We start from the raw sequence: 24,622 nt of genomic DNA on the forward strand, positions 1-24,622 counted from the left end.
GTACATTGACAAAAAGTCATTAATTTTCCCTTTTTTATTCTGATCACGTGCTCTATTTTGAAGTTGTACAGCATTTTTCTATCTTGGAGAAAAAAAAATACATTTAAAGGAGCTTTCCCTTTAAAAAGGTGCCATGCTCCCCTAGATAATAACATCTGGACGGGCTGCTGGTATCTCTCTGCTGTTTAGAGGTCCTGCGTTTCGTGGGCCAATAGGAAGCCATAAGGGATGACATTGCGGCTTCCTATTGGGCTGTGAGACCTTTAAAAAGATAATTACCATACCCATCTGGGGCTGCTACCTGTAGCTCCTTAGTAGCATGTATCTTCAAAAGCTGAGACCTCCTGCTTCAAACCTACATCTCCAAAATGTGATGTGGGCCCATAACGAAGGCAGTGTATGTATGTTGTGTGAAATTTGTTATAATTCTTTTCAGTTAAGGTTGTAGTGCTAAATATAAAAATCTTCTAAACATTTGAAAGTTATAAATAAACATTAAACTGGGAGCAACTGTATTGCATTGCCTCTATAAATTAACACACCATTGAACAATGGAAGACACGCATCACCCAATAACATTAAATCAAAATCCCACCCTCTGATTGATAAGGACAACAACACATATATTATCAAGTATGGCAATGGAGTCATCATTACTCTTATTAGACATTGCTTTATGACATCATGGGTTTCATTCATTTCAAACTCCCTCCCCCCAAAAAAAATAACATTTTTGATTATAGGAATGAACGTGAAAAATATAAATATTATGCTAAACTATTTTTTTCTAAGGTTAGCATGACTCTTACGGCATCTTTCCTTCAGCTCTGTCTTCTCCGGATTGGGGTTAATAATAGTTTGTTTACTTCAGTTTCAGGCTGTAATCTAACTAGAGATTTAGTTTTGCTCATGTTCTTCCCGCCAAGCAGCTGCAGGAACCTCGCCCAGCACCTTCCCGCTGCCGCCACCTCCTGTCTGCACCTCTGCTGGCGGCGGGGCTTCAGCTGCCCTCAGTGACGTCACAATTTGTGTAACCAGGACACCAGAGAGCGCAAAAACATAGAGTGCGGCGCTCCTATTGGTGGATTACCACGTGGCCGCAGAGGGCGTGGTTAAGAAAAAGTCCAGCTCACCCCCGGAGAACCCGACGCTCGCCCGGTTGGTTGAGAGAGGGTGAGAAGCGCCTCGGCTCTAGTAATAGAGTGGGTGTGAAGGGAGGATTAGGGCACCGCGGGCAGCGGCTCTTTGAAATGCGGTATTAGCTGGCTACTGCCAAAGGGGGTTGTAGCTCAAGCTTCAGCCGTTGGGGAGCGCTCTCTCCCTCACCAATATGGCCGCTTATTTGCTTCGCCTTCACCAAGATGGCCGCCCATGTGAGCGGCGGGGCAGGGGTCACGCGATTACATTCGCGTCACTAAATCACTTTCTTTTGTTCCTGTGACTGAGAACTAGTGGGAGCGGCGGTGTAGCGGAGATAACCGCCGTGCGAGGTAGCCAATAAAAGCGTGTGCCTGCCGGGAGGCGGGACTCTACCGGAGAACCTGGCAACCAATGGGAGTGCGACGTCAGTCCATACCAATGAGGAGGCAGAATTCAGACCATAGCGACCAATGCAGGGGAGAGATTGTCGCCCTAAGTGACAGCTGTCACTGTTCTCTGGCTGTCAGTGACAGAAAGTCTCCCGAAACTGCCACGTGTGCTCCAAACAGGCGGCTGGTGTATGCAAGTTGTGCTTAAATAAACCCCATGGTGTTTTCTTCTCCGGGTGTTATTATTTAGCTTCGGTCCTGTCTGTATGAGATCATTTGAAGCACCCGTTTCCATCTCCGCGAGTCCCAGCCCCCTGTTCATATGAGTAAACCCCAGAGTATGGCTGCTGAAGCTGTGCACACAGAGCATACTGGCCAACGTTTATTATAAGCTTTATTTAAAGGGAGATTTGTGGTGGAAATGCTGTATATTTCTAATCTTTCCAGTGACTTGCATTGTGATAAAGGGTTAGGGAGGCAGCAGAAACATGACAGCAGGGAATCCGCGTAACACATACAGTATGGTGATTTGGTCAGTGTGACCGGGAGACGTCCAGTTTAGAACAAATTCAATTGTGTGTATTAGCTGCATCTTATTTTGGTTTATTCCATTCTAACTTTTTTTCTGTTGACCCTTTAATAATGCATTCATCTTGTGTTTTTGTGTTTTATTTCTTCATCATTCAGCCTCTTGGAGCCATGGTAATCCTGAGGGAAGGGCTTTGTCCTGGTTTATCACCTGACATAATCGTAGCCCTGAAAGCAAACAATGTAAAAACAGGTAACACTTGCAAAGTCACTTATCAATTAAACATCTTGCCACGCTTCAAACAATTATGAGGCACATAGCTCTTATCTCTCCATCATGGATGCTTTTGAAATTGGTTTATTAATATGGTTCCTCTTTGAAAATGCATATTTGTTTGTCACAATGTAATGGGCCTCTTAATTAATAGCATGTTTTTGTATAGCACTGCCAGTTTTAAGTCGCGCTTTACAGAGACATTTTGCAGGCACAGGCCCCTGCCCCATGGAGTTCACAATCTGTTTTTGGTGCCTGAGGCACAGGGAGATAAGGTGACTTGCCCAAGGTCACAAGGAGCCGACACTGGGAATTGAACCAAGTTTCCCTGCGTCAAACTCGGTGCCAGTCAGTGTCTTTACTCCTTAATAAAATCATCTTTTGTCTTCTCCATTTTAAAAATCACATTGTCATCCAAACCCCTTGCTTTCTGTCTAATGATGGCATCATCATTGCTGTTGAAGGAGATGAAAGGGAAGATGGTAGGGTGTCTGGGGGATAATAGGGCTCAATAAACAGTATTATCAGAAAAGAGCTCCTAGAATTCCTTCCGAGTATCCAGCTAGTCTAGGAACATTAAAATTATTTAGCCTTTCGACCATATCGCATTTACATCAATGATATATTAAATGTAAACCCTCTTGCTTTCTTTTAGACCTCAGTGACGCATACATCTCCCATCTCCTCTTTTATCGTAGACATCGAGAATACACAATTCTCATCCATTTTCTCTCGCAGACCTCAGAGACCCATATACCTCTCACCATATTCTCCCATAGGCATTTCTTTCTCACAGAAAAATATATTGTAGCTTTTATCTTTCCATTAGACAGATGGGTCAAATATGTCTAACTAGCCTACAAATACGTGTAACCTATGTCCTGGAAAAAACGCCTTTCCACGCATGTCTTTTTAGGTAATCCATTTGAATAGAGACTTTTATTGCAAACAACTGTTGGCAAGAGTGCATTTAATATAAAACAAAACACTGCTGTCTGACGTTACACAAAGGCACTGAAATAATAGTCCGTAGCAATCTAACTTAGGCCGCGCTTATAGTGATGGCGACGCGACCGATTCCATCGCCACCCGCGAAAGTTGTAATTTGTTTTTAGCGACTGTCGCCAGTGACGTCACGAAAGGGGACGGGCCGCACAATTTCATTGGTTTAGAGACAGTCACATGTGGCGACTGCCTCTAAAAAAATCAAATAGACCCGGCTTCCAATTTTCCAGACGCTCCGTCGTGGTCGCGCTGACTATAAGTGCTGGCGACGGAGTCCGATGTTTTCCAGCGACGTCGCAGGCACTATAAGCGCAGCCTAATACCCAAAAAAGGGGCGGGCATGCATAATTTCAGATCGCAGTATATTTATTACTTTCATTTGGCGTCTCATTTCTTATATGATGTAATTACTGGTTATACGTTTGCTATATATTTTAGCAGACTAAACACAAAGAAATACTTATGATGCCTGGCCACCTCATCCCCCACCTTCAAGGCTAACAGCTGTATAGCTCTTGCCCAACTCTACAAAGAGAGAATTAACAGATAAGAACTCTGTGGGGCCCACCTAACAAAGGAAAGGACACATTCAGCACATTAGGAAGGTGAAGGGAAGTTCAAAGAAAAACAACGTCCTTCACATATACACTATTTCCCTGCTACCCATAATATACTGTAATACAAAACATGGCTTTTCTGATAGCTTATAGAAAAGGCAAAAGCCTGGTTATAGTTATGCTGCTATTCATATGTTAATAATATGAAAATATTATACTTCCATGCCTACTACAAAGAAAGAAGGTTCACGAAAACCTCTTTCTATGGAAAATAAGTTGTCGTTCTTTCCAAATATAAAAATATGAGCTATTTCATGTGTTTATTGTTTCATTTTCAGTGGTTGACCTAGTCTCTTCTGATTTGGAGGAACTTGCTCGAAAATGCTCCCTATCATACAAGGTGATATTCCTATACATATTTTTTTATTTAAATTAAACACAACAAAAGATGCGCAAGTCTAAGTCCACAGGATCTGTTCCATTTCCTGAACAATTCACCCAAGTAGTTTGTTAAAGAAATGTGGTCATCCTTCAAAATAACATTTCTTTTACACCATATGCTTACAAATGAACTAGATTGTTTTTTCTTTTCCAAAGGGCCTGTTAAAGATGAAATCTCAGATAATGAGCAAAAAAATTATCATTTAAAAAAAATAAAAAAATGTTTTAAACATCTTATTACTGTAATCGGCTTCCTTAAAAAAATGTATTTCCCCTAAAACTAATTATGCTGCAATAGTTTGCTATGCAAAGCATGAAAGGGGACCGATTGTGGATGAATATTCTCCCTACATACACAACAGTTTACAAACGTTACCACAAAAGAGATTAGGTAAAGATTGTCTAAATATTAGGTTATTATGGAGTAATTGAAATACTTGTTTGATTTGTATAATGAAAATGTGTAAATTACTTGCCTTTAATGAACAAAACATGCACCTGCCATTGTTCACCTTGGTCCAAGTAGGGGTTGCTGTTTTAATTCCTGGTTTGTGCCACTGTGATGCTATTTTATTTAGACACCTTTTTCTCCCTGTCAAAGAGCCCGAAAAAATGAAAATAAGAGAAAGTAGGGGCTGGCTAAACACAGTCTGATCACGCGAAAGGGAGGATCTAAAGGGGGAGAAAGCATTCAAAGTTTCATCTTATGGGTTTATTACACACTTCATATATTAGGCTGTTAATCAATAATGGCTTTTGTACAAAGTGTTTGGTCTTGTGCATTTCATGACACTGTCTGCTATGACCTGTTTGTATTTTCAGACACTAGTGGCAGTAAGACGTGTGCTGCTGGCTCAGTACTCTGCATTTCCAACCAATGGGGCAGATCTGTATGAAGAGCTGAAGAGTTCCACAGCCATACTTCCAACAGGCCACCGGAGGTAAGGACCTCTCCATCACTAGGTGACACACTGTGAGTGCTCATTTGCATGTCATTACCCAGAATCCCTGGCTGCAGTGTAAGCATTGTATGCTAAGAGATAATATGGAAAGACAGTGTTGCAGACCTCCATCACGTGTAAATAAAATAAAAAAGCATAAAGGCAGCCTGTATAGAGTTTTTCTGCATCAATATTTACACTTTTTTTAATGCTAGTGATAGCCCTGTCTTTTTTAAAATAATAAAGCCGAGTTGGGTAGCAGTCACGCTAAACAAAACTTCTGTAGCGAGGGATAGTGACCTCTTTAGTGGGATAGGAGTTCTCAGGACTTCTTGGATGCGTAATTGCTAATACATTGTGGCCTTCCTATAATTTCCATATAGATATTTGATGTAAATCCCAGAGCTGCACGTGAAGAGCTACATGTGAGCACCTAAGTCACTCTATAAACCATTCATTAACCTATACAAGTTCCCACTGACCTCAAATCAGTGGCAAATGGTAGAGCTTGGCAAATATGTAAGCGATTCATTAAAATGAGAAATAGTGAAGGCTACATTCTTTATTTGATCATCGCATACTCTAGGTTTTAATAGGTCTATCCTTGGTTTGGTTTAGAGTTTATGTTCAAGGAGCAAAAGGTGACATACACACCGTGTGTGCTCATTTTCATGTTATTACCAAGAATCCCTTGCTGCAGTGGAAGCATTTAATGCTAAGAGATAATGGGGAAAGACATGCAAATGTACATCCAAGTGGTATTTCTATTTTCTAGAGTTTCTAGAACTTTAGTTTGCCTTACCATCCTGTCAATCAGATTATTCTGAGCTGAGTGATGTTCTGTTAGAACGTCCAGAAATTAGCACTTTTGCAGCATCAATAGTATACTTACCTTGAGTATAATTGTTAATTGTACACCATAGGTATTCATCCAAATCCTAAATGTATTAGCTTGGGTGTTAGTTTATTATGTATGTGTTTGTAAATGTATTGCTCTCTGTGGTTTTCAGTCTGGACAAGCTCTTTGATTCTGGTCTGTATACGGGTGAGTTGACAGAGATTGCAGGAGCAGCTGGCAGTGGCAAGACACAGGTTAGACTTGCTCCATTTCAATGCCGTTGAAGAAGAATGGAGCACTGGGTTGGTTAATCATTCAACTGCAATAGTGCCGATCTGGGCACTATTGCACAGAAACTCCTAGTGACCCTAATGGAAGTTTCTGTGCGATAGTGAATTGATCGGAACTATTGCAGTTTAATGAATAACCCTATGTATTTCCCATGTAAGAAATGAGCCATGACGATGTGTTAACAGAGAGACTGATTGCATACATACATCTCTCAATATCAAAGTACTACATTTTGCTTTGACTCATTTCTAGTGGTTGCTGATTTGCCTTCACGTAGTACTTTGTCTGAATGTGGTATCTTTGTGTCATTTCAAATGGAATTAAAATGAATAAAAACAACTTGCTAGTTATCATAAACTGTTCTGAAGTAGCAAGTCCCTTTCATTTACTATTTTTGGACTTAACCCTTAAATCCTGTTGCTTCTTCTCTGCAAATGATCTACCATAATCAGTTGCATGTTTCTAGGATTGCTCATCAGTATCGAATCCCTGGAGAAAATGAAATGTAAAAATATTGCAACCACCATGTGTCGTTATCCTAAATATTTTGACAATAGATAATTCTTTATGGAGTGCTTAAATGGTTAGACTAAAAATATGGTTATTGTTTACACAGCTTGGAGGCTAAGGATGGAAAATGTTACAATAGAGCAGGGGTGGCCAACTCCAGTCCTCAGGGGCCACCAACAGGTCAGGTTTTCAGGATATCACTGCTTTGAGCCACTTGTGCTGAAGAAGGGATATCCTGAAAACCCGACCTGTTGGTTGCCGTTGAGGACGGGAGGATGCCATTTCAGACTTAGATTTCAAAGTTCACATATTGGTTATAATGCAAATAGTGGTGCTGGTCACAATCTTACAACGTTAGAGCCAGTTTATTATCCGATACAAATCAGAACAATTTGCTGCACACCCAGGTTTGTTCATAGGCCAATATTGCTACACAAATTGCTTATAACTTCCTTTCTCCAACAACTCTTATTTGGTCTGGCTGTGCACTTGAAGCTTATTGATTTCTGAAAAGACTCCTAAAGCCCAGGAGCATCCAGGAAGGTGCTAAAAATTGCTGTTGATGAGAGAGTCAGCACTCTGAGGGACAAATGTATCTTTGCTTTGTTAGGTGTGTCAGAGCATTGCGGTTAACGTGGCTTATAGCCTAAAGCAGGGCGTGCTCTATGTGGATACCACTGGAGGATTGACGGCCTCCCGCCTCCTGCAGCTGGTACAGTCCAGGACAGAGCAGGAGGATGAGCAGGTAAGCTTTGAAATAGGGGATAAGATCAGGCACAATGTATAGTTGATGGGCCATACACAATCGTGGCAAGCTCAAAACCTAGACGCACCGTATTTTATGTATGTATGTATGTATTTTTGTCAATTGGAGTGCTACTGGGGAAGTGACCTCAAATACAATTAGGTCCGGAAATAATTGGACACTGACACAATTTTCATAATTTTGGCTCTGTACGCCACAACAATGGATTTGAAATGAAACAACAGAGATGCAATAGAAGTGCAGACTTTCAGCTTTAATTCAAGGGGTTGAACAACAATATCGTATGAAACGTTTTAGGAATTGCAACCATTTTCATACACAGTCCCCTTATTTCAGGGGCTCAAATGGAATTGGACAAATTAACACAATCATAAATAAAATGTTCATTTTTAATACTTTGTCGAGAATCCTTTGCAAGCAATGACTGCTTGAAGTCTGGAACGCATGGACATCACCAAACGCTGAGTTTCCTCCTTTGTGATGCTTTGCCAGGCCTTTACTGCAGCTGCCTTCAGTTGTTTGTTCGTGGGTCTTTCTGCCATACGTTTTGTCTTCAGCAAGTGAAATGCATACTCGATTGGGTTGAGATCAGGTGATTGACTCGGCCATTGCAGAATATTCCACTACTTTGCCTTAAAAAAACTCCTGGGTTGCTTTCGCAGTATGTTTTGGCTCATTGTCCATCTTTAAAGTGAAGTGCCGTCCAATCAATCCAATATCCCTGTACATTTCAGAATTCATCCGGCTGCTTCTGTCTTCTGTCACATCATCAATAAACACTAGTGACCCAGTGCCATTGTAAGCCATGTGTGACGATCCAGGGGATTCCTTCCCCTTCCTTATCTTCCCCTGTCCCATCTCCTGTCCCGTTCCTTCTACCTCTCTCCCACTTCCCCAGCGCATGGCCCGCAGACCTCGTGCATCCGCGCGGTCCCCGAGCCCCTGCAATAGCGCTCCCTGTCACCCGTTGCGCCCACGAGCAATACCTTGCCATCCTTGGCGGTCCCGTCCGCTCCTCTGCCTCCCTCCTGCACGGTTCCCGCAGCGCAAAGCTCCGAGCGCCTGGTGACGCGGCCTGTGTGCGCACCCCCTCCACTCACGCAGGGTGCGCGCACACGCTCCGGTCTGTCCGCCCTCTACGTCCTCCTCCCGGTCCCTGCAGGCCATCTCACTCTCACAGCCTGTGCGCGCGCACCCTCAACTTACAGAGGGCACGTGCACACGTTCCTTTTCTCTACCTTGCCACGACCCTGACTCCTCCCAATCTCCACCGGTTACTCCCCTGATTGCCCCTTCTGTCTCCTCTCTTCTTCCTGACCTATCCCTATCTTCTCCCACTTCTCTCTCTGCTCCTCCCCTCTCTGTCATTGGTGCACCTTCCTTTATAATCCCTGTCTCTCCACTTCTTCCTCGCTCTGCATAGTTCCTGTTTCCCTGCGTGCTGACCTATGCTGTGCTCCCTCTGTGTTCCTGCTATACCCTGTTCCTGTGTTACACTTTTAGATTTCCCTGGCTTTGACCCTGCTTGCTCTGACAACTTTGCTCTCTGTACCCCTTGAACCTTGCTACGCTCTCTACCACGCTGCTCTCTGGAACCCTTGGACCTGGCTTTGTACCCCGACGACTCTACCTTCTGGAACCCTTGGACATTGGCACACGGACACGATTATTCTCACGCATACTACTAAGGACGTTGCAAGTATTACTAACTACTCTTACAACAGGCCCAGCAACGCTATACCACACTCCGGGCTTGCTCCCACTGCTGTGGGTGTGTGGTGTAATACCTTTCCCACCTCAGTACTGGGGTCTTGCCAGGTCTGCGGGCATACAGGCGTGACACCATGCATGCCCAATGCATCACACTGCCTCCACCGTGTTTACAGATGATGTGGTATGCTTCGGATCATGAGCCGTTCCAAGCCTTCCCCACACTTTTTTCTTCCCATCATTCTGGTACAGGTTGATCTTGGTTTCATCTGTCCAAAGAATGCTGTTCCAGAACTGGGCTGGCTTTTTTAGATATTGTTTGGCAAAGTCTAACCTGGCCTTTCTATTCTTGAGGCTCATGAATGGGTTGCACCTTGTGGTGAACCCTCTGTATTTACTCTCATGAAGTCTTCTCTTTATGGTAGACTTGGATAATGATATGCCTACCTCCTGGAGAGTGTTCTTCACTTGGCTGGATGTTGGGAAGTGGTTTTTCTTTACCATGGAAAGGATCCTACGATCATCCACCACTGTTGTCTTCCGTGGACGTCCAGGCCTTTTTGTGTTGCAGAGCTCACCAGTGCGTTCTTTTTTTCTCAGAATGTACCAAACTGTTGATTTGGCCACTCCTATGTTCCTGCTATCTCTCTGATGGATTTTCTTTTTTTTTTTTGCAGCCTAAGGATGCCCTGTTTCACTTGCATTGAGAGCTCCTTTGACCGCATGTTGTGGGTTCACAGCAACAGCTTCCAAATGCGAATGCCACACATTTAATCAACTCCAGACCTTTTACCTGCTTAATTGATGATGAAATAATGAAGGAATAGCCCACACCTGTCCATGAAACAGCTTTTGAGTCAATTGTCCAATTACTTTTGGTCCCTTGAAAAAGAGGGGGCTACATATTAAAGAGATGTAATTCCTAAACCCTTTCTCCAATTTGGATGTGAATACCCTTAAATTAAAGCTGATAGACTGCACTTCAAGCCCATATTCATTATTTAACGGCAACTTGAATTTTATTTTGGTACACAGCCAAAATAACAAAACTTGTATCAGTGTCCAATTATTTCCAGACCTAACTGTATACAGCAGTAAACAGAGAAGCACATCTAATATCAAAATTATTTACTTCGTTTTTATATGTTTTTTTTTTTCAATCCTTTGGCCAAAACATTAGAAGCCTACAACCACTTGAAGATAAACCCTATCATCAGGTCCTCCACTACCAATTTTATACAGTCTTTTGTATTTCTTCCACTGAGAATAGAAGAAATAAAGCAATAGCATTGGATGTGTGACATGTATGCAGTGCCTAAGGGGTTAAAATGTAGGAGCACTGTATAGCAGATGGGAACAACTTTGATCTTATCTCCAGACATGTCCCACTTGCAGATAGCATCCCTGCAGAGAATCGAGGTGGTCCACGTGTTTGATGTGTACAAGATGTTCGATGTACTTCAGGATCTAAGATGCAGAATTTCCCAACAGGTGTGACCATCTCATCTTTTACAATACCACAGCTTTTATGTCATCCAAAACTGTACATGCTATACACATTCCATTATGCATATGCAAGCAAACACACATACACACATAGACTAATCTATTAACTTCAAAAGTGCAATCCTGTCTACTTAACGTGAAAAAATAGTGTATTAAATGAACCCACCAATATATATACCATTACCATTTCTATGCGAGTTCTCTGAAATATGAGCGTACGTCACACTATCCAGTTGAATTATTTTGGTAACCGACATGCAAACATACACATGAAAAAGTAACTTTTGGAGCTTTTATAATAGTTTCACAGTGATATGCTTAGGATTCAGTCTGTAGAACAACGCTAAGCATACATTTTACAATAACCATTATATATCTACAAAAATACTCCACAGAGAGTTATAGCAACAAAGCGTTCTAAAAAACGATGTAAGCAGTTTTCAAAATCGGTCAAGTATTTTATTAATTATAGAAAAATTGCCCTAAAAAAAGGTTCAATTTCAACAAATATAATAATAAAAAAAAACGTATATAATTTAAACATATAATGTGACCACATTTCATACATTATCATGGGAGATTGCAGCATATAAATTGAAATAGACCCTAATCAAATTCTACAGAGATGTTTAGACACAGAATAAATCTTCAGTCAAGAAATAGTGCTTAATATCAATATAACGAGTCTAAAAACTCCCATTGGTGCCATTTTGTTTAGGTGGAGATTGTTCACCACTGAAATATGGAAGTGGATTAGCCTATGCCTGTCCCATAAGTAGACCACATTAGTGACCCAATTTCCTATATCGGTAGATATGTCAGGGAAAAAATCATGGATCAGTGACCCAATGGAGAGAGTTATCACGTATATAAAGATCCTCTTATTCTCAATATCATGCAGGTTCAAGAAAGCTTGTGTTCAATATACAATTGGACTAATATGGTGTGTATTTCTTTTGTCTTGGGTTAAATATTTTGTGTTAGATATTTGAAAGTCTCCATGTTGTTTCAATAATGGCGGTAGTGGTGGCAGTGACAGTCCCAGTAATCCTACTACCGTCGGCAAACTTGAAAGGTGCTCTCTCTGGTACTGAGGCAGGTCTCACTCACTCACTCATCCAGAAACTGGAAAGATGCTTTCTCTAGAACAAGCGGGTCTGGGCAGGAGCTCACTCCCTCTGGATCATACGTACAAAAGCCCTGACGTGCGTTTCACACCAGCTTAATCCGGGAGCATGTCTATCAAGGCTAGGCTTCTCCTTTTTATAATAGTCATGTAACCAGTATAATGTTAAAACCGAAAAAAAGCAGGCAGATGTGTGACACGGTCTAAAATGGATGCTTGTGGCGGGAGCTGCTGGTGCTGCGGGCTTACAGTATCAAAATAACAAGCATTATATCAGTGTCGACCGAATCCCACTGAGGATTAAAATCTGTCTAAACCTGCCAGGATGGGTCCGAAACCACAGCGGAGGCAAGCTCAGGGAGGACATGAAGTCCAGGACTACTTCGAGAAAAAAAGATCAGCCCTGCCAGCCATTCAGCAGAGTGACCGCCCCGCGTGTGCAATGAGATTTGGAGTCAGACCATGAGACTTGCATAGCAACATAAAAAGCCTGCTTCAACAGGAACTGAAAAACGCTTCAAAAGAAATTTAAAGCGGATTTGAACGCCATAGGTGAGTACAGATTTACTGGAGCTATAGGTGGATGAGGTTGTTAATAACCAAACTGCTGTAGACCAAGAGGTCTTCTTGCTACAAACAAAAATGTCAGACCTGGAACACAAGCAGGAAAACCAGAAGAACCAGACAAGAAGGAACAACTTACAATTTAAGTTTTTTTACCATAGATGGTCATCGAAGTGGACACTGCCATGATGAACTGGCTAAAGTCCAAGCTTGCAGACCTTCCCCCCACTAAGCGGTACCTGGATAGAGGTCACAGAGCGCTCCGGCCTAGGCATTGTGCAGGAGAAAAACATAGAAATGTGGTGGTGTGGTTTCACCATTTCAAAACTACGGGAGCAGTCCTCGCCCTAGCAAGGACAAAAGACGGCCTGCAGTGGGGTGAAGCCCAGATTGCATTTTATAATCTAGCCCCGTTGACCTTAGTGCGGAGGATGGCCCTAAAGCAAATCACCAGGTCCTGAGGGACAACGGAGTACAGTATAAATGGTGCTTCCCATTCTGCTTCTTGCCACTAAGAACGGAATACAGGCCTCACTGAGAGACCTGGAGGGAGCAGACATTGTCGAGCATCTGGGATTGAATCTACCAGAACCCACGACACCCAAGTGAAACCATCCCCTGCCTATTAAGCCGGTGTGGGGCAGCTCATTCCTGCACAGACACTCCACAAGCACAGGGATGGAGGCAACTTGGGCTTCAGTAAAAGAAAGACTCTCAAGTCAGTCTTCACATAGGGATCTTGGGCTTTGTGGGGCCTTGAAACTTTCCAGATCGCAAGCAGCCATTGTTGTTCGCCTCACCTGTCTTATCTCGCAGTTTAAATATGTTTTATAGGTTATATGTTACAGTTTAGGTACTCCATAGAGGTCTGCAAGTTCTAAAAGTGGTGCTATGTTATATACTGTGGTGGCGGGACATTGCCCAGAGTGTGCGGGCGGATCACGCTGCAACATAAGACAAAAAAGGGCTTTGTTTTAATGTTAGTTGGAATATATGTAAAGGGCTGTGTGCACAGGGTAGCAGCAGGATCCTGGTAGAATAAGGGATGCATGTTAAGTCCCCTGGGGCTTTGCCACCAGTAAAAACATTAAGCCAAACAAGGAGATCAATAAACCTGCAACATCTACTTTATGCCCAAAGCTGCATGCCGATTGGGGCCAGGTTGACACCTATAGACAATGGGTCTGCCTAGTGCAGGGCTGCTCAACATGCGGCCTGCCGGGGCACCCCGTGCGGCCTGCGACGGACCCCCTTCAACCCCCCCCCCTTCTTCGCCCCCCTTCCCTGGTAGGGAAAGAAGGACGCGCTCCAGTAGGAGCGCGATCCAGCAGTGTGTGTGCGCGCTCTTCCCTAACCTCCCTCCTCCAACACGGGGACGCGCTCTAGCAGTGTAGCGTGACCCGGAACTTCCGGGTCTGCTGCTAGAGCGCGCATCCCTCACGCTTCCCTGCCGCCGCCGCCACCACCACAATCACCAGGTAAGCTTGGGGGTGGGGGGTAGTTCATTCATTCATGCGGGGGGCTGATGAAATGGAATGGGCTGGGGGGCTGCTGACATGGGAGGGGGGCTGCTGACATGGGAGGGGGGCTGCTGACATGGGTGGGGGGCTGCTGACATGGGAGGGGGTGGGAGGATGCTGACATGGCTGGGGGGCTGCTGACATGGGAGGTGGGCTGCTGACATGGGAGGGGGGTGGGGGGATGCTGAAATGGAATGGGCTGGGGGGGCCTGCTGAAATGGAATGGGCTGGTGGGGCTGCTGAAATGGGCTGGGGGGCTGCTGATGTTGGCTGTGGGGGGCGGCTGAAATGAACTGGGGGGCTGCTGATATGGGCTGTGGGGGACTGCTGTGGAGGGCTGCTGAAATGGGTGTGTGGGGCCCAACTCTGTTTTCCTTGTGAGGGGGAGAGTGATGTGAGTTGCAGGGGGGGGGGAGTGGTGTGAGTTGCAGGGGGGGGAGAGTGATGTGAGGTGCAGGGGAGGAGAGATGTGAGGTGCAGGGGGGGGAGAGTGGTGTGAGGTGCAGGGGGGGGAGAGTGGTGTGAGTTGCAGGGGGGGGAGAGTGATGTGAGTTGCAGGGGGGAAGAGTGATGTGAGTTGCAGGGGGGGGAGAGTGATGTGAGTTGCAGGGGAGGGGTGAGTGATGTGAGTTGCAGGGGGGAGAGTGATGTGAGTTGCAGGGGGGGAGAGTGATGTGAGTTGCAGGGGGGGAGAGTGATGTGAGTTGCAGGGGGGGGAGAGTGATGTGAGGTGCAGGGGGGTGTGATGTGTGTGCTGTGCAGGGGGTTATTGTGTGGTTGATGTGGAGGGGGAGTATTATGTGTGGGTGAGGGGGAGAGATGGGGAGTATCGCAAAGGTTGATAGTGAGGGGTTCTGGGACAGATATGAGGATGATGATGTGGGGTGCTGGGGGAGAGATGATGATGATGATGATGATTTTACCCGTGTGGGCCACATATTTTTTTTCCTTGGAGCAGTTTGGCCCTTCTCACTTTACGAGTTATGCAGGCCTGGTCTAGTGGATTCTCACTATTTTTGTGGACAACAGCATCAATCTTAAATTGACTTGTGATATAAGTGATGTCTCTGTCTGTTAACTTTTTGGATATAATGATATTGAAGAATGCAGATTGTACATGCTCTTCTGATACATATCTTAGACCTTGCCCCCAATAACACAGTACATGCTTCAAGTTTACACCCTAAAACACAGGTATACTTCTTATTATTCACTTCCTCATACTCAGGAGAAACTGCAGTGATATTCGGGAGTTTCAAATGAGATCTGGGGTGCTGTGTAGTTTATAGATAGAGGTTATAGCCGTAAAGATATACACATGGGCTTTGATAGAGTCCTCAAATCGAACAGGAATAATCTGGTAGTTGGGGAAACGTTCAAAATAAGTCTCTGATGCAAAGACAATTTGATGAATTGTTACATACAGTTTGGAATCAGGCCAATTACATTCAATATTGCAAAATCATTGGCAAGGTTTATGCTGGGATCCTGAATTAAAATTGCCTCTTGGCGATAGTTGCGTTATGTAATAGGAGATCAGCTAAATTATTAGATCTCTTCAGCCACAGTCATTTTGAAAATAAAAATCGTAGATCAGATTGAAACATCTGGCACATACGGGGTTACATTAATTGTAAAACAAAAGTAGTAATCTACTCTTTAAACTCACAGGGGCGAGTCAAACATTTTAAAACATGAACTCCGCAGGAGGCTATCGGAGCAAATTTATAATGTCCTGCACCTAGATGTATGAGTCTATTGAAAAAACTTACCAGTGTACTGTAGCAATGCATTTTCTGCTAACGCATAAAACCTGGCCTAGGGGATTGACATGATAAAATCAAATCTGGCAACCCAAAGAGGGAATTATGAGAAGGCATTGTTGAAAAGAGAGGAGCAGGATTTGTTTTATTTGATTTGTGTTCAATCGTGTGTTTTTGAATTAAAAACACAATTATTCTATGTTTACATGATTAATCTCAAGTTTGTGGTGATTTTAAAGTGTTTTTTTCTTTTATGTTTTAACACGATACCGGTGACTTCACGTATGACTATTCTAAAAAGGAGACGTACAGCCTTGACAGACGCGTTCCATGATCAAGCTGGTGTGAAAGGCACGTCGGGACTGTTGGTAGCAGGATTACTGGTACTATCACTGCCGCCACTACTGCCTTTTATTGAAACAACATGGATGCTTGCAAGTAGCTAGGTGTAAGGAATCGGGGAACACGTCCTTTGCAAAGTGTTCCCTCCTTACCTAGTGCTGCTGCTGACTCTACTTCACTCTCCGCTCATGTGCGCAACCCCACTCTGATTACAGAGTGCGCACCCGCAGCTCTTCAACCCCTGCCACAGAGCTTGGCTTCGCCCCTGGACGTGCCATGCTGCTCTCGCGCACAGCGTGCGCACATGACGACGTGCAACGATCCCCAGCTGCGTGTCAAGCATCAATTGTGCCTCTTGTCTCCTGCAGCCTATCCCAGCTTCTGCTGGGGCCGCACCTTCGCTCCACCCCCTGTCCCATTGGTTCTCTCTGCCTATATATATACCCTGTTCCTGCTCTCACTCAGTGCTGGGCATAATAATTCGGTGTAGCCTCGCTGTCTCCTACAGTTGTGCCTTGCCTTGTTCTAGTCTTGTCTTTCAGATTAACCTCTTGTGTACCGACCCGGCTTGTAAGTGAACCCCCCTGGATATTGACCTCGGCTTACCCTCGACTACGGCGACTTCTCCAACCCCTGATCACGGATAACGAACCAGGACTATCCAACCATCTATAATCCCAGACCACGGTTTACGAACTTCTACGATTCTACTCTCCCCAATCCCAGGACCTGCAAGTATACCGATTAACCCTCTCTCTCCAACCCAGACCCGGCACCGCTAGACAATCCGCCTTCCAGGCACACTTCCGCTCCTGTGGGTGCGTGGATTTGTACCTTCCCACCTCAGTGCCTAGGTCTTGCCTTGTTTGTGGGTAGCGCGAGCGTTAAACTATGTAATACAAGAAAAAACACTATATTTGGTCCAATTGCTTATTGAAGACCATCTTTTTATTTTTTTTATTTATTATTTTAACCCGCATGATATTGAAAATAAGTGGATCTTTGTATATGTGACTCTTCTCTCCATTGGGTCACTGATCCATGATTTTTTCAGAATTGTAGAAAGGTGGGATAAAATCCCAAAAAGCGGCGCTCCAGCGAATGAGATACACCAATATTGATATATGTTAATGATCAGGATATGGAGAATTATGTTGCAATTGTGGTAGTATTGGACCCAGTGCAAACGCAGGAGTGTATAATCAGAAATAGTTTCATAACTGAGTGTGAGACGCGATTGTACTCTTTGAAAAAGGGCTGCATAGCCTGAAACGCGTCAGAGTGTGTCTTGTCTCCCCTCTGTGTATACCATGCCTCAATAAATACTTATTTTTAACCCTCCAACTGCTGGTGCTGGCCCCATTCCTCAGCTGTGCTCCGCTGCAAATCTTTGGATTTCAAGCCTCTTTTTTTGAGAATTGATTGTTGATATAGGAAATGTGGGCAGTAAAGCTGTTTTACTTGGTAAGGTATAGGCTATTCCACTTCCATATATTAGTGGTGAACAATCTCCAGTTAAACAAAATGGCGCCAGTGGGTGTGTTTAGACTCGTAAGGAGTTATGTTGATAATAAGCACTGTATTTTTTGATGGAAGATTTAGTCCAATTCTAAACGTATCTCTGTAGATTTTGACTAGGGTCTGTTTTAACTTCTATGCTGCTATTTCCCATGATCTGTATGAAATGAGCTCTATTATCTGTGCAATATATATATATATATATATATATATATATATTATAATTGTTGAAATCGAACCTTTTTTTTAGGGAATCTTTTCTATTTTTTGTATAGTTATTAAAATATATTACTGATTTTGTAAATTGCTAACTGAGGGCATCGTTTTTTCACAACTTTTGGTTGCCACAACTCTGGTATTTTTTTGTAGCTATTTTACACATATACAGCGCAACCCCGTTGTAACGTGATCCGCTACAATGTGGTCTGAGTGTGGCTCCCGATTTTAAAAGCATCTCCAAGTGTTTTTTTGTTTGTTTTTTTTTTAACCGAAATGGCCGCTGTGCGAGGACTTACCCGGCATCTGCATCTCTCTCCTCTCTGCAGCTCTCTCCTCTCTCAGCAGGCTGCGTCAACGTGCGCGGCACACATCTCCAAGGTTTATTTTTATTTTTTTATAACATTCAATGCTTTATTGCAAACGGACACACACATACACGCACACGTCCCCCCCTACACTAACAATTTTAGCATACAATGCAGGAATCGAACCCATGACCCTTCATACACTGATAGGGATTTTCTACCACTGCAGTACAACTTGATGAAGCAGGGAGAGAGGAGAGAGATGGAAAAAGCTGCATATGCTAGGTAAGTCCTCGCGGAGCGTCCATTTCAGGATCCCAATTAAGGTGATCCCTGTTATAACGCGGTCTCATTATGTGGACCGCGTTATAACGGGGTTCAGGTGTATCTGGTTGTGTGAGGTGCATCTCTGACTATATATTTTGGTTGGATTTGTTTGCAGCCAGTAGCGGTTAATGAGTTTCAACTGACTTTCATTCCTCGCTATACAGGACAGCTGAAACTATTTTAAAATAGTGCTGGTATCCAATTTGGGGGATTTGCTTTTAGTACAGACAAACCTTGGCAAGGCAAGAAAGGAACTCCTATAAAGTAGCACTCAGATCAAAAGGTAGTGTGATATGGTGTAATAATTAAAACTTATTCTTTAATAGTAAATTACATTAAAAGAATGTCGTGTAATCACAGACGGGAAGACAACACAAATATTAAAATAGAATCTAAAAAATAAAAACCAGCTATAGTGAGAGTGGTGCTCACATGAATCGTATGGATGTCTGATTGCAGAAATGGAGTGCAATTGTCAGGGTATTGGAGAATCAGGGCTAATGTAACTAGTCCCCAGAGACAAGGAGGGAAAACCCCCCAGGGTGAAAGCAGAAACAGGACTGGTATAAAGTAAAGTACTGACTGCATGCAAAGTGTCCTAATGAATTAGTCACTTCAGTGGCCAAAATCACTCACACCCTTGTTGGATGAAGTAAGGGTGTGAAAGGCCCCCTGTCGGTCCGTGACTATATATATGTTCAGTCAGAAGACAGATCTAATAGGAGGGCCACAAGGCTCATGTAGGCCTGTAGGGGTTAATAACTCAATTTCTGCAATCAGACATCCATACGATTCATCTGAGTGATCACCACTCACTATAGCTGTGGATTTTTTTTGGGGGGGTGGGGGTGGGGGAGGAGAATCTTAATATTTGTGTTGTCTTCAAGTCTGTGATCATCCAACATTCTTTTGTCATTTACTATTAATGGCTAAGTTTTAATTATTACACCATATCACACTACCTTTTTGATCTGAGTGCTGCTTTATAGGAATTTCTTTCATGGCAAGGTTTGTCTACTAATTTGTGCTCCTCCTAGCACCATATAAATCAGATATATTAGACTGTAGCAAGAGCATCCCAGCTTCCCCTTTCCCCATGCTACTACGATTTGCTATAGTAGAAATCTTACATTTTGCATTCCGAATAATATAAAACTATATGAACCGGAACTTGTGCTCTGTATACATTAGATCTTTGGTTCTAGCAGTGCTTTTTATCTTCAGCGTTTAAAGTTTAGCTCCAATAGTGGTATTTGATTACCCTCATGTTTCCACAATCTGCAAATAACTCTCCTCTTTCTCTGTTGACCCACACTCTCATGCTGCATATCATCAGTTTCCCCAAAACTGTTTTGCAATGCAAATAAAGCTTTAAAACAGAAGTAGTAATTACATTGTGTCTGCTCTCCAGGTGATGAGCTTCGGGGGACCATTGAGACTTGTGATCATTGACTCGGTCTGTGCTGTGATCTACCCACTGCTGGGAGGGAACCAGGCAGAAGGTGAGTGGGCACAATTAATAGGAAAATGTGTTGCAAAACTTTCTGGGTTTAGAGAGAGATTAAAAGTGAGCTGTGATTGAAGGGTGGCAGCTGCAGTCAGATTTTTGTAAGTGTGTGTGGATAGGCTTGTTTTAGAATTCGTGCAAGCTAGGGTTTAAGTGAGTGAGACAAGCTGTTTTATAGACGACTTGGCATCTTGCGCACCTGATGATGTAATATGTTGGAAACAGTGCTGTTTATGCATTGGGGAGAAATAGGTGACATTTTAGAATAGGCTGGGAATTAGATTCTGAAGCATTGCTAAATCTTTTGTGATGCCCAGACCACGTTGCAGTTTCTTTTATCTCAATTTAAGGCAGGAAACACTTTATAAAGTTTAACTGCAGGGTAGGGATTAAATCATACCAGGCCCACCGCCCCTTTAAATCAAAACAACACATAAAAATAACTCCTATTCCCTTTAGGGAAAGCTTACTACACCATACAGTAACTTTCGTCCTCACTAACGGGAACCAGTTTAGCTGGCCATGCAAAGTCAAAACATGCCCTGGCATATGCAACCATGTAACACAGTCTCTCCATACAACAAAGTGTTTTTGCTTATCTGTCAGTCTTTTGAAGCAGACGTCCCTGCTTCAGCACGGTCTCTCCTCCTTTCTTCCTAGGGGAACTCAGCCCCTCTTTGTAGGTCCTCTGTGTAACCTGCTTCCGCAGCTGGGGAGCACTTCTATCTCCCCCCTTCTCTGGGGAAAACAGTCTTTCAGTCTGGCAGTTTCCTGTGTCTTTTAAAACACTTCCTCATTCAGACAGGCTGATTAACTCCATTAATTAGCAGCTGCTGCTGGCTTCTCTTTGAGAAATTAACGCTCTGTGGACTGGAAAGCACACTTCACTGTACCAGCCCCTAGAGGACAGCGATGGTATCACACTATGTATACACAGGATTTATAATCGGTAGAGCAGTAACAAAAGTTTTTTTGCTATCTGTCCTAGGTATGGCCATTATGATGCAGCTGGCCCGGGAGCTGAAGACCGTAGCCCGCGAACTCAGTCTAGCTGTTCTGGTGCGTTTTACAAAGTATTCATCCTTAACTTGTACCTGGAAATAAATGTTTTTCTTTTTATAGTGGGGGTTTTTTTTTCTGGTTGCTCAAGCATTTCAAACGGAAAAAATAGACAATTAAGCAAACATAGATAAAGGTTTCTACTAAAACAAACAAAAAAGCATGGTGTGGTAAGAAAAGGTACATAACGGATGCCGCGTTCACAAATACTTTTGCATGCAGAGATTTATGTCATGCACCGAAGTATTTTAATAGAATAGGAGCCTGGCTACCAAGCAGTACATTTGCTGATAGTGCGACACCCGACACCCATGCCTGTGTTGTCACAGATCATGTAGCAATTGTACCAGAGAAGTCTTGTCGAGTTGATGTGAATGACTGGCACTGCTTTGGCTCTGCAGGTAACTAATCATGTCACTAAAGATGGAGCCACTGGAATTCGTCCAGCCCTTGGACGCTCATGGAGCTTTGTGCCCAGCACTCGCATCCTGCTGAAGAGGCACGAAGGAAGCAAGGAGAGTGAGCGTCGCACTGTATCACTTACCAAGTCACCACGGCAGGTAAGGTCATCCATAATCGGAGGAGAATCTGGAAAGTCTCTGAGTACCTTTTTGAAGCCTCCAGGCTGTCACTGCCCTATGTTATGTGCAAGAAGCCCACAGTTTGCATGTAGAAGCTTCAGAGAATTTATTCCTCTAGTGAATAATTCTAGTCACAATAAGGAAATCCATTCTCCCTGAAGAAATATCACCAAGATAGTCTTAAATATAAAAGCAGAAGCTCAATTGCACTGACTGAATAAATATTCAGGCTAATACTTTCCAAATCTATCTTAGAGTTTGATTTTCAATGACCACAGCTGTTTTTTTCTTCTCTCAAATTGTGTGCAAATTGGATGGCTATGAGCCCTCATACGCTTTCCAGATTTTCTGTCATCTACCATTTAATCTGTATTTCTTTGGCCACAGTAGTGATTTTATAATTCTATACAATGTAGCAGAGTAATTCCCTTGCATGTATTCCTGCTTTTTGACATTTTATTCCCTACCTCTAGGCCAGCCATAAGGTCATCTCTCTTTTTCTGTCTCAATGTTTATACATTTAAACCCCATCTCCTTTCATTTCTAATATTACTACTATTACCTTTTCCACTTTCCAGCCAACCAATCTGCAGGTGGAGGTGGACATCGGAAGCTGTGGAACTTTAGAAGAGAGCAATGCTGGAACTGCAACTGGATCATGATGCTGCATCCTAGAAGAGTCACTGAACCTTGAAGTCATGATCCAGGATCCATCAGTGGGGTGTCCAAGGACTTTTAGTTAAGACTCTTTGTTCATTCAGGACATTTGTATTTCTTCCAAGTCACACAGATGCATTAGGAATCGCTGCAAAGCTTTAGTCTGAAAGCACGCACTTATGCACGGTTATATGAGTTGAAGATAAGGAACATACTTTATAAAAGGAATGAGAGCATAAATAACTAGGAAACTTGTCAAAGCAAGTCATGAATGAACAATGTGGCTCAATGATTCAGAAGAAGGGGAGATGTTTGTGTCCCAAGAGAGGTGGTCACTTGTTGCTTCTGTAGCAAAAAGTTGTTGGGTGCCATCCAGCAGTAGTGATGTGTCAATTAAGATGATGTGGATTATTCTGGAACCTAGCTTTTTGGGGCATAAGGATGCCTTAAAAGCAGAATTCCTGTAAGCCAGGAGGGTGAATCTCACTTGCTATTACATATTTCATTAGGACACAAGTGAAAAGTAAATGAAGAGGTCTGTTTACAAAAATGTGTTGAAATTAATTTTGTAAATTGAATCCCAAATCTGGGTTTATTCAACTTGCTAAACATTGGTTTTTATAGTTGAGTTGCACTGTTAGGCTTTTTTTCAATATACTATGAAGCTTTTTTCTCTATATTGGGTAATATAATTGTCTCATTTGAATAGAGCTGATATTCTCCAGCATACCAAATAGGGTCCATCGCCAATTGTCATGCGTACAATGAGTCTACATATGAGAAGTGTATGGAGCATACTTATTAAAATTCAGTTTCCAAAAAGGAGTTGTGCACCAAAAACAGATGCATACTGTTCATAAATGTTACATCAACTACTATGCAAAAAATATGCACATATTTACTGTATGTACAATGTATTAGTCTTGACGCTTTTGCAGCATAGGAAACTATATGTATATGGTCAGCAGTATCCCAATAGAGGAATACGAACTGATAAGCATGGTAAACTGAGGTATAGGAAGGTAATCTAAGTCATGTTGAGTGAAGGCAAACGAACCTAAGGTTGAACCAGCCTTTTACATTAAGGCTCAAAACCTTATTCCATACTCAAACTACACATTTACTAGCTTTAGCCCCAGAAAATCACTGAAAGCTCTACAGTGTTGAATTTTTTATTCACAATATTTGTCATTTGCTTTTCATGTGTGTCTGCTTCAATAACCAGTTAGTCATGCTTCAACTTTACTTTTATTAGAAAATACACAAATGCACTGAGCAGACTCACTCGTATACATACCAAAATAAAGGAGCTGTAGTTTTATACTTCAATCATTCGTTTATGTTTCGGGTTTGTTTACTTTTTCATATTGATCCTTTATGACATACTTCAATAGGAAATACAGTACTCCCGTTTCTTTCCACTCTATTACTGTGGTCCTCCCAAACCTCTAATGTCATTAAATAGTTATGTACTCTATACATATGCATTGTTAAAGCAGCAGAACATGGTGACACTTTATTTCGTGTTTATACAATGTATTATTTTTATGGTAGATTCTTCTCTGGCAAAATTAAAGAATGTAAAAGTTTGCTTCAACTTAGTCAATTGGCAAAAAGTTATTGAAGACAAATGTCCTATTTAAAAAATAATAATAATACTTCTATAAAAACTTTTGTCCTGGGAGGGATTATTACTTTAACATCATTTTACATAACAATAATACAATTGCTATTTTTTAGTTATATAAGAAACATACAATAGCAAATATGTCTTTATAATGCATCTAAACCTATTCCCTCGTCCATGTACTGCATATTCCATTTTGGTCTTCAATTCATGTACTGTATGCCTGACGAAATTACTGATTTATTAACTGGGTTTACGGGAATTGTATCCCTAAAGCCCTAGTCCTTTAGGGTCAATGTGCAGATGCTAGGAATGTGAGTTTTGTGTTTTTCTACCCTTTTACTTTATTTAATAAACATATCCTAATCTTTTCAAATCTTAACCAAGCTATAGTCTCCTGCTTGGTTGTCAGGCCCAATATCAAATATCTTCATTTTCTACAGGGAATGTCTCAGTCATCTGTACTCATTAATTACCCAGCATGAATTTTAAACATCTGTTATTTTTTTTTTAGGCCCTTTTCCAATATGATTTGTAGCCATTTTTATATATTGATTAGGACAAAAAAAAAGTACTAGACCCTATAAGATTGAAAGTGACAGCCAGGATAA

The 24,622-nt window shown here is 42.5% G+C and overlaps 2 protein-coding genes across 13 annotated transcripts in view; one reads left to right on the plus strand and one right to left on the minus strand.

Moving 5' to 3' along the window:
• LOC142489331 (fibronectin type III domain-containing protein 8-like) overlaps nt 1-1,860 on the minus strand; it is a 71,619-nt gene extending 69,759 nt beyond the window's left edge. For all 6 annotated transcript variants that reach the window (XR_012799841.1, XM_075589891.1, XM_075589889.1 and 3 more), the window contains exon 1: nt 810-1,860. Coding sequence is in view for 5 of the 6 variants with exons in the window: in XM_075589891.1 (XP_075446006.1) it covers nt 810-814 (5 nt within the window). In the remaining variant the exon portion in view is untranslated. The remainder of the gene's footprint in view (nt 1-809) is intronic.
• RAD51D (RAD51 paralog D) lies at nt 1,035-23,713 on the plus strand. 7 transcript variants are annotated; one of them, XR_012799842.1, is made up of 11 exons: nt 1,035-1,173; nt 2,217-2,310; nt 4,232-4,293; nt 5,157-5,275; nt 6,286-6,367; nt 7,525-7,659; nt 10,786-10,881; nt 19,992-20,082; nt 21,076-21,146; nt 21,570-21,706; nt 22,306-23,713. XR_012799842.1 is itself a non-coding variant. In XM_075589893.1 (11 exons), the coding sequence occupies exons 2-11, from the start codon at nt 2,229-2,231 to the stop codon at nt 22,387-22,389; spliced, it is 981 nt and encodes a 326-aa protein (XP_075446008.1). In that variant the 5' UTR covers nt 1,036-1,173; nt 2,217-2,228; the 3' UTR covers nt 22,390-23,713. The 7 variants fall into 7 exon arrangements, 6 of the variants coding, with proteins under 6 accessions (XP_075446008.1, XP_075446011.1, XP_075446009.1 ...); XM_075589893.1 differs by having other exon boundaries at nt 1,036-1,173; nt 21,548-21,706; XM_075589896.1 differs by having other exon boundaries at nt 1,136-1,158; nt 21,548-21,706.
• The last annotated feature ends 909 nt before the right edge of the window (nt 23,714-24,622 follow it).

Source organism: Ascaphus truei, chromosome 3 (genome assembly GCF_040206685.1).
Source record: "Ascaphus truei isolate aAscTru1 chromosome 3, aAscTru1.hap1, whole genome shotgun sequence".
Classification (NCBI taxonomy): domain Eukaryota; kingdom Metazoa; phylum Chordata; class Amphibia; order Anura; family Ascaphidae; genus Ascaphus; species Ascaphus truei.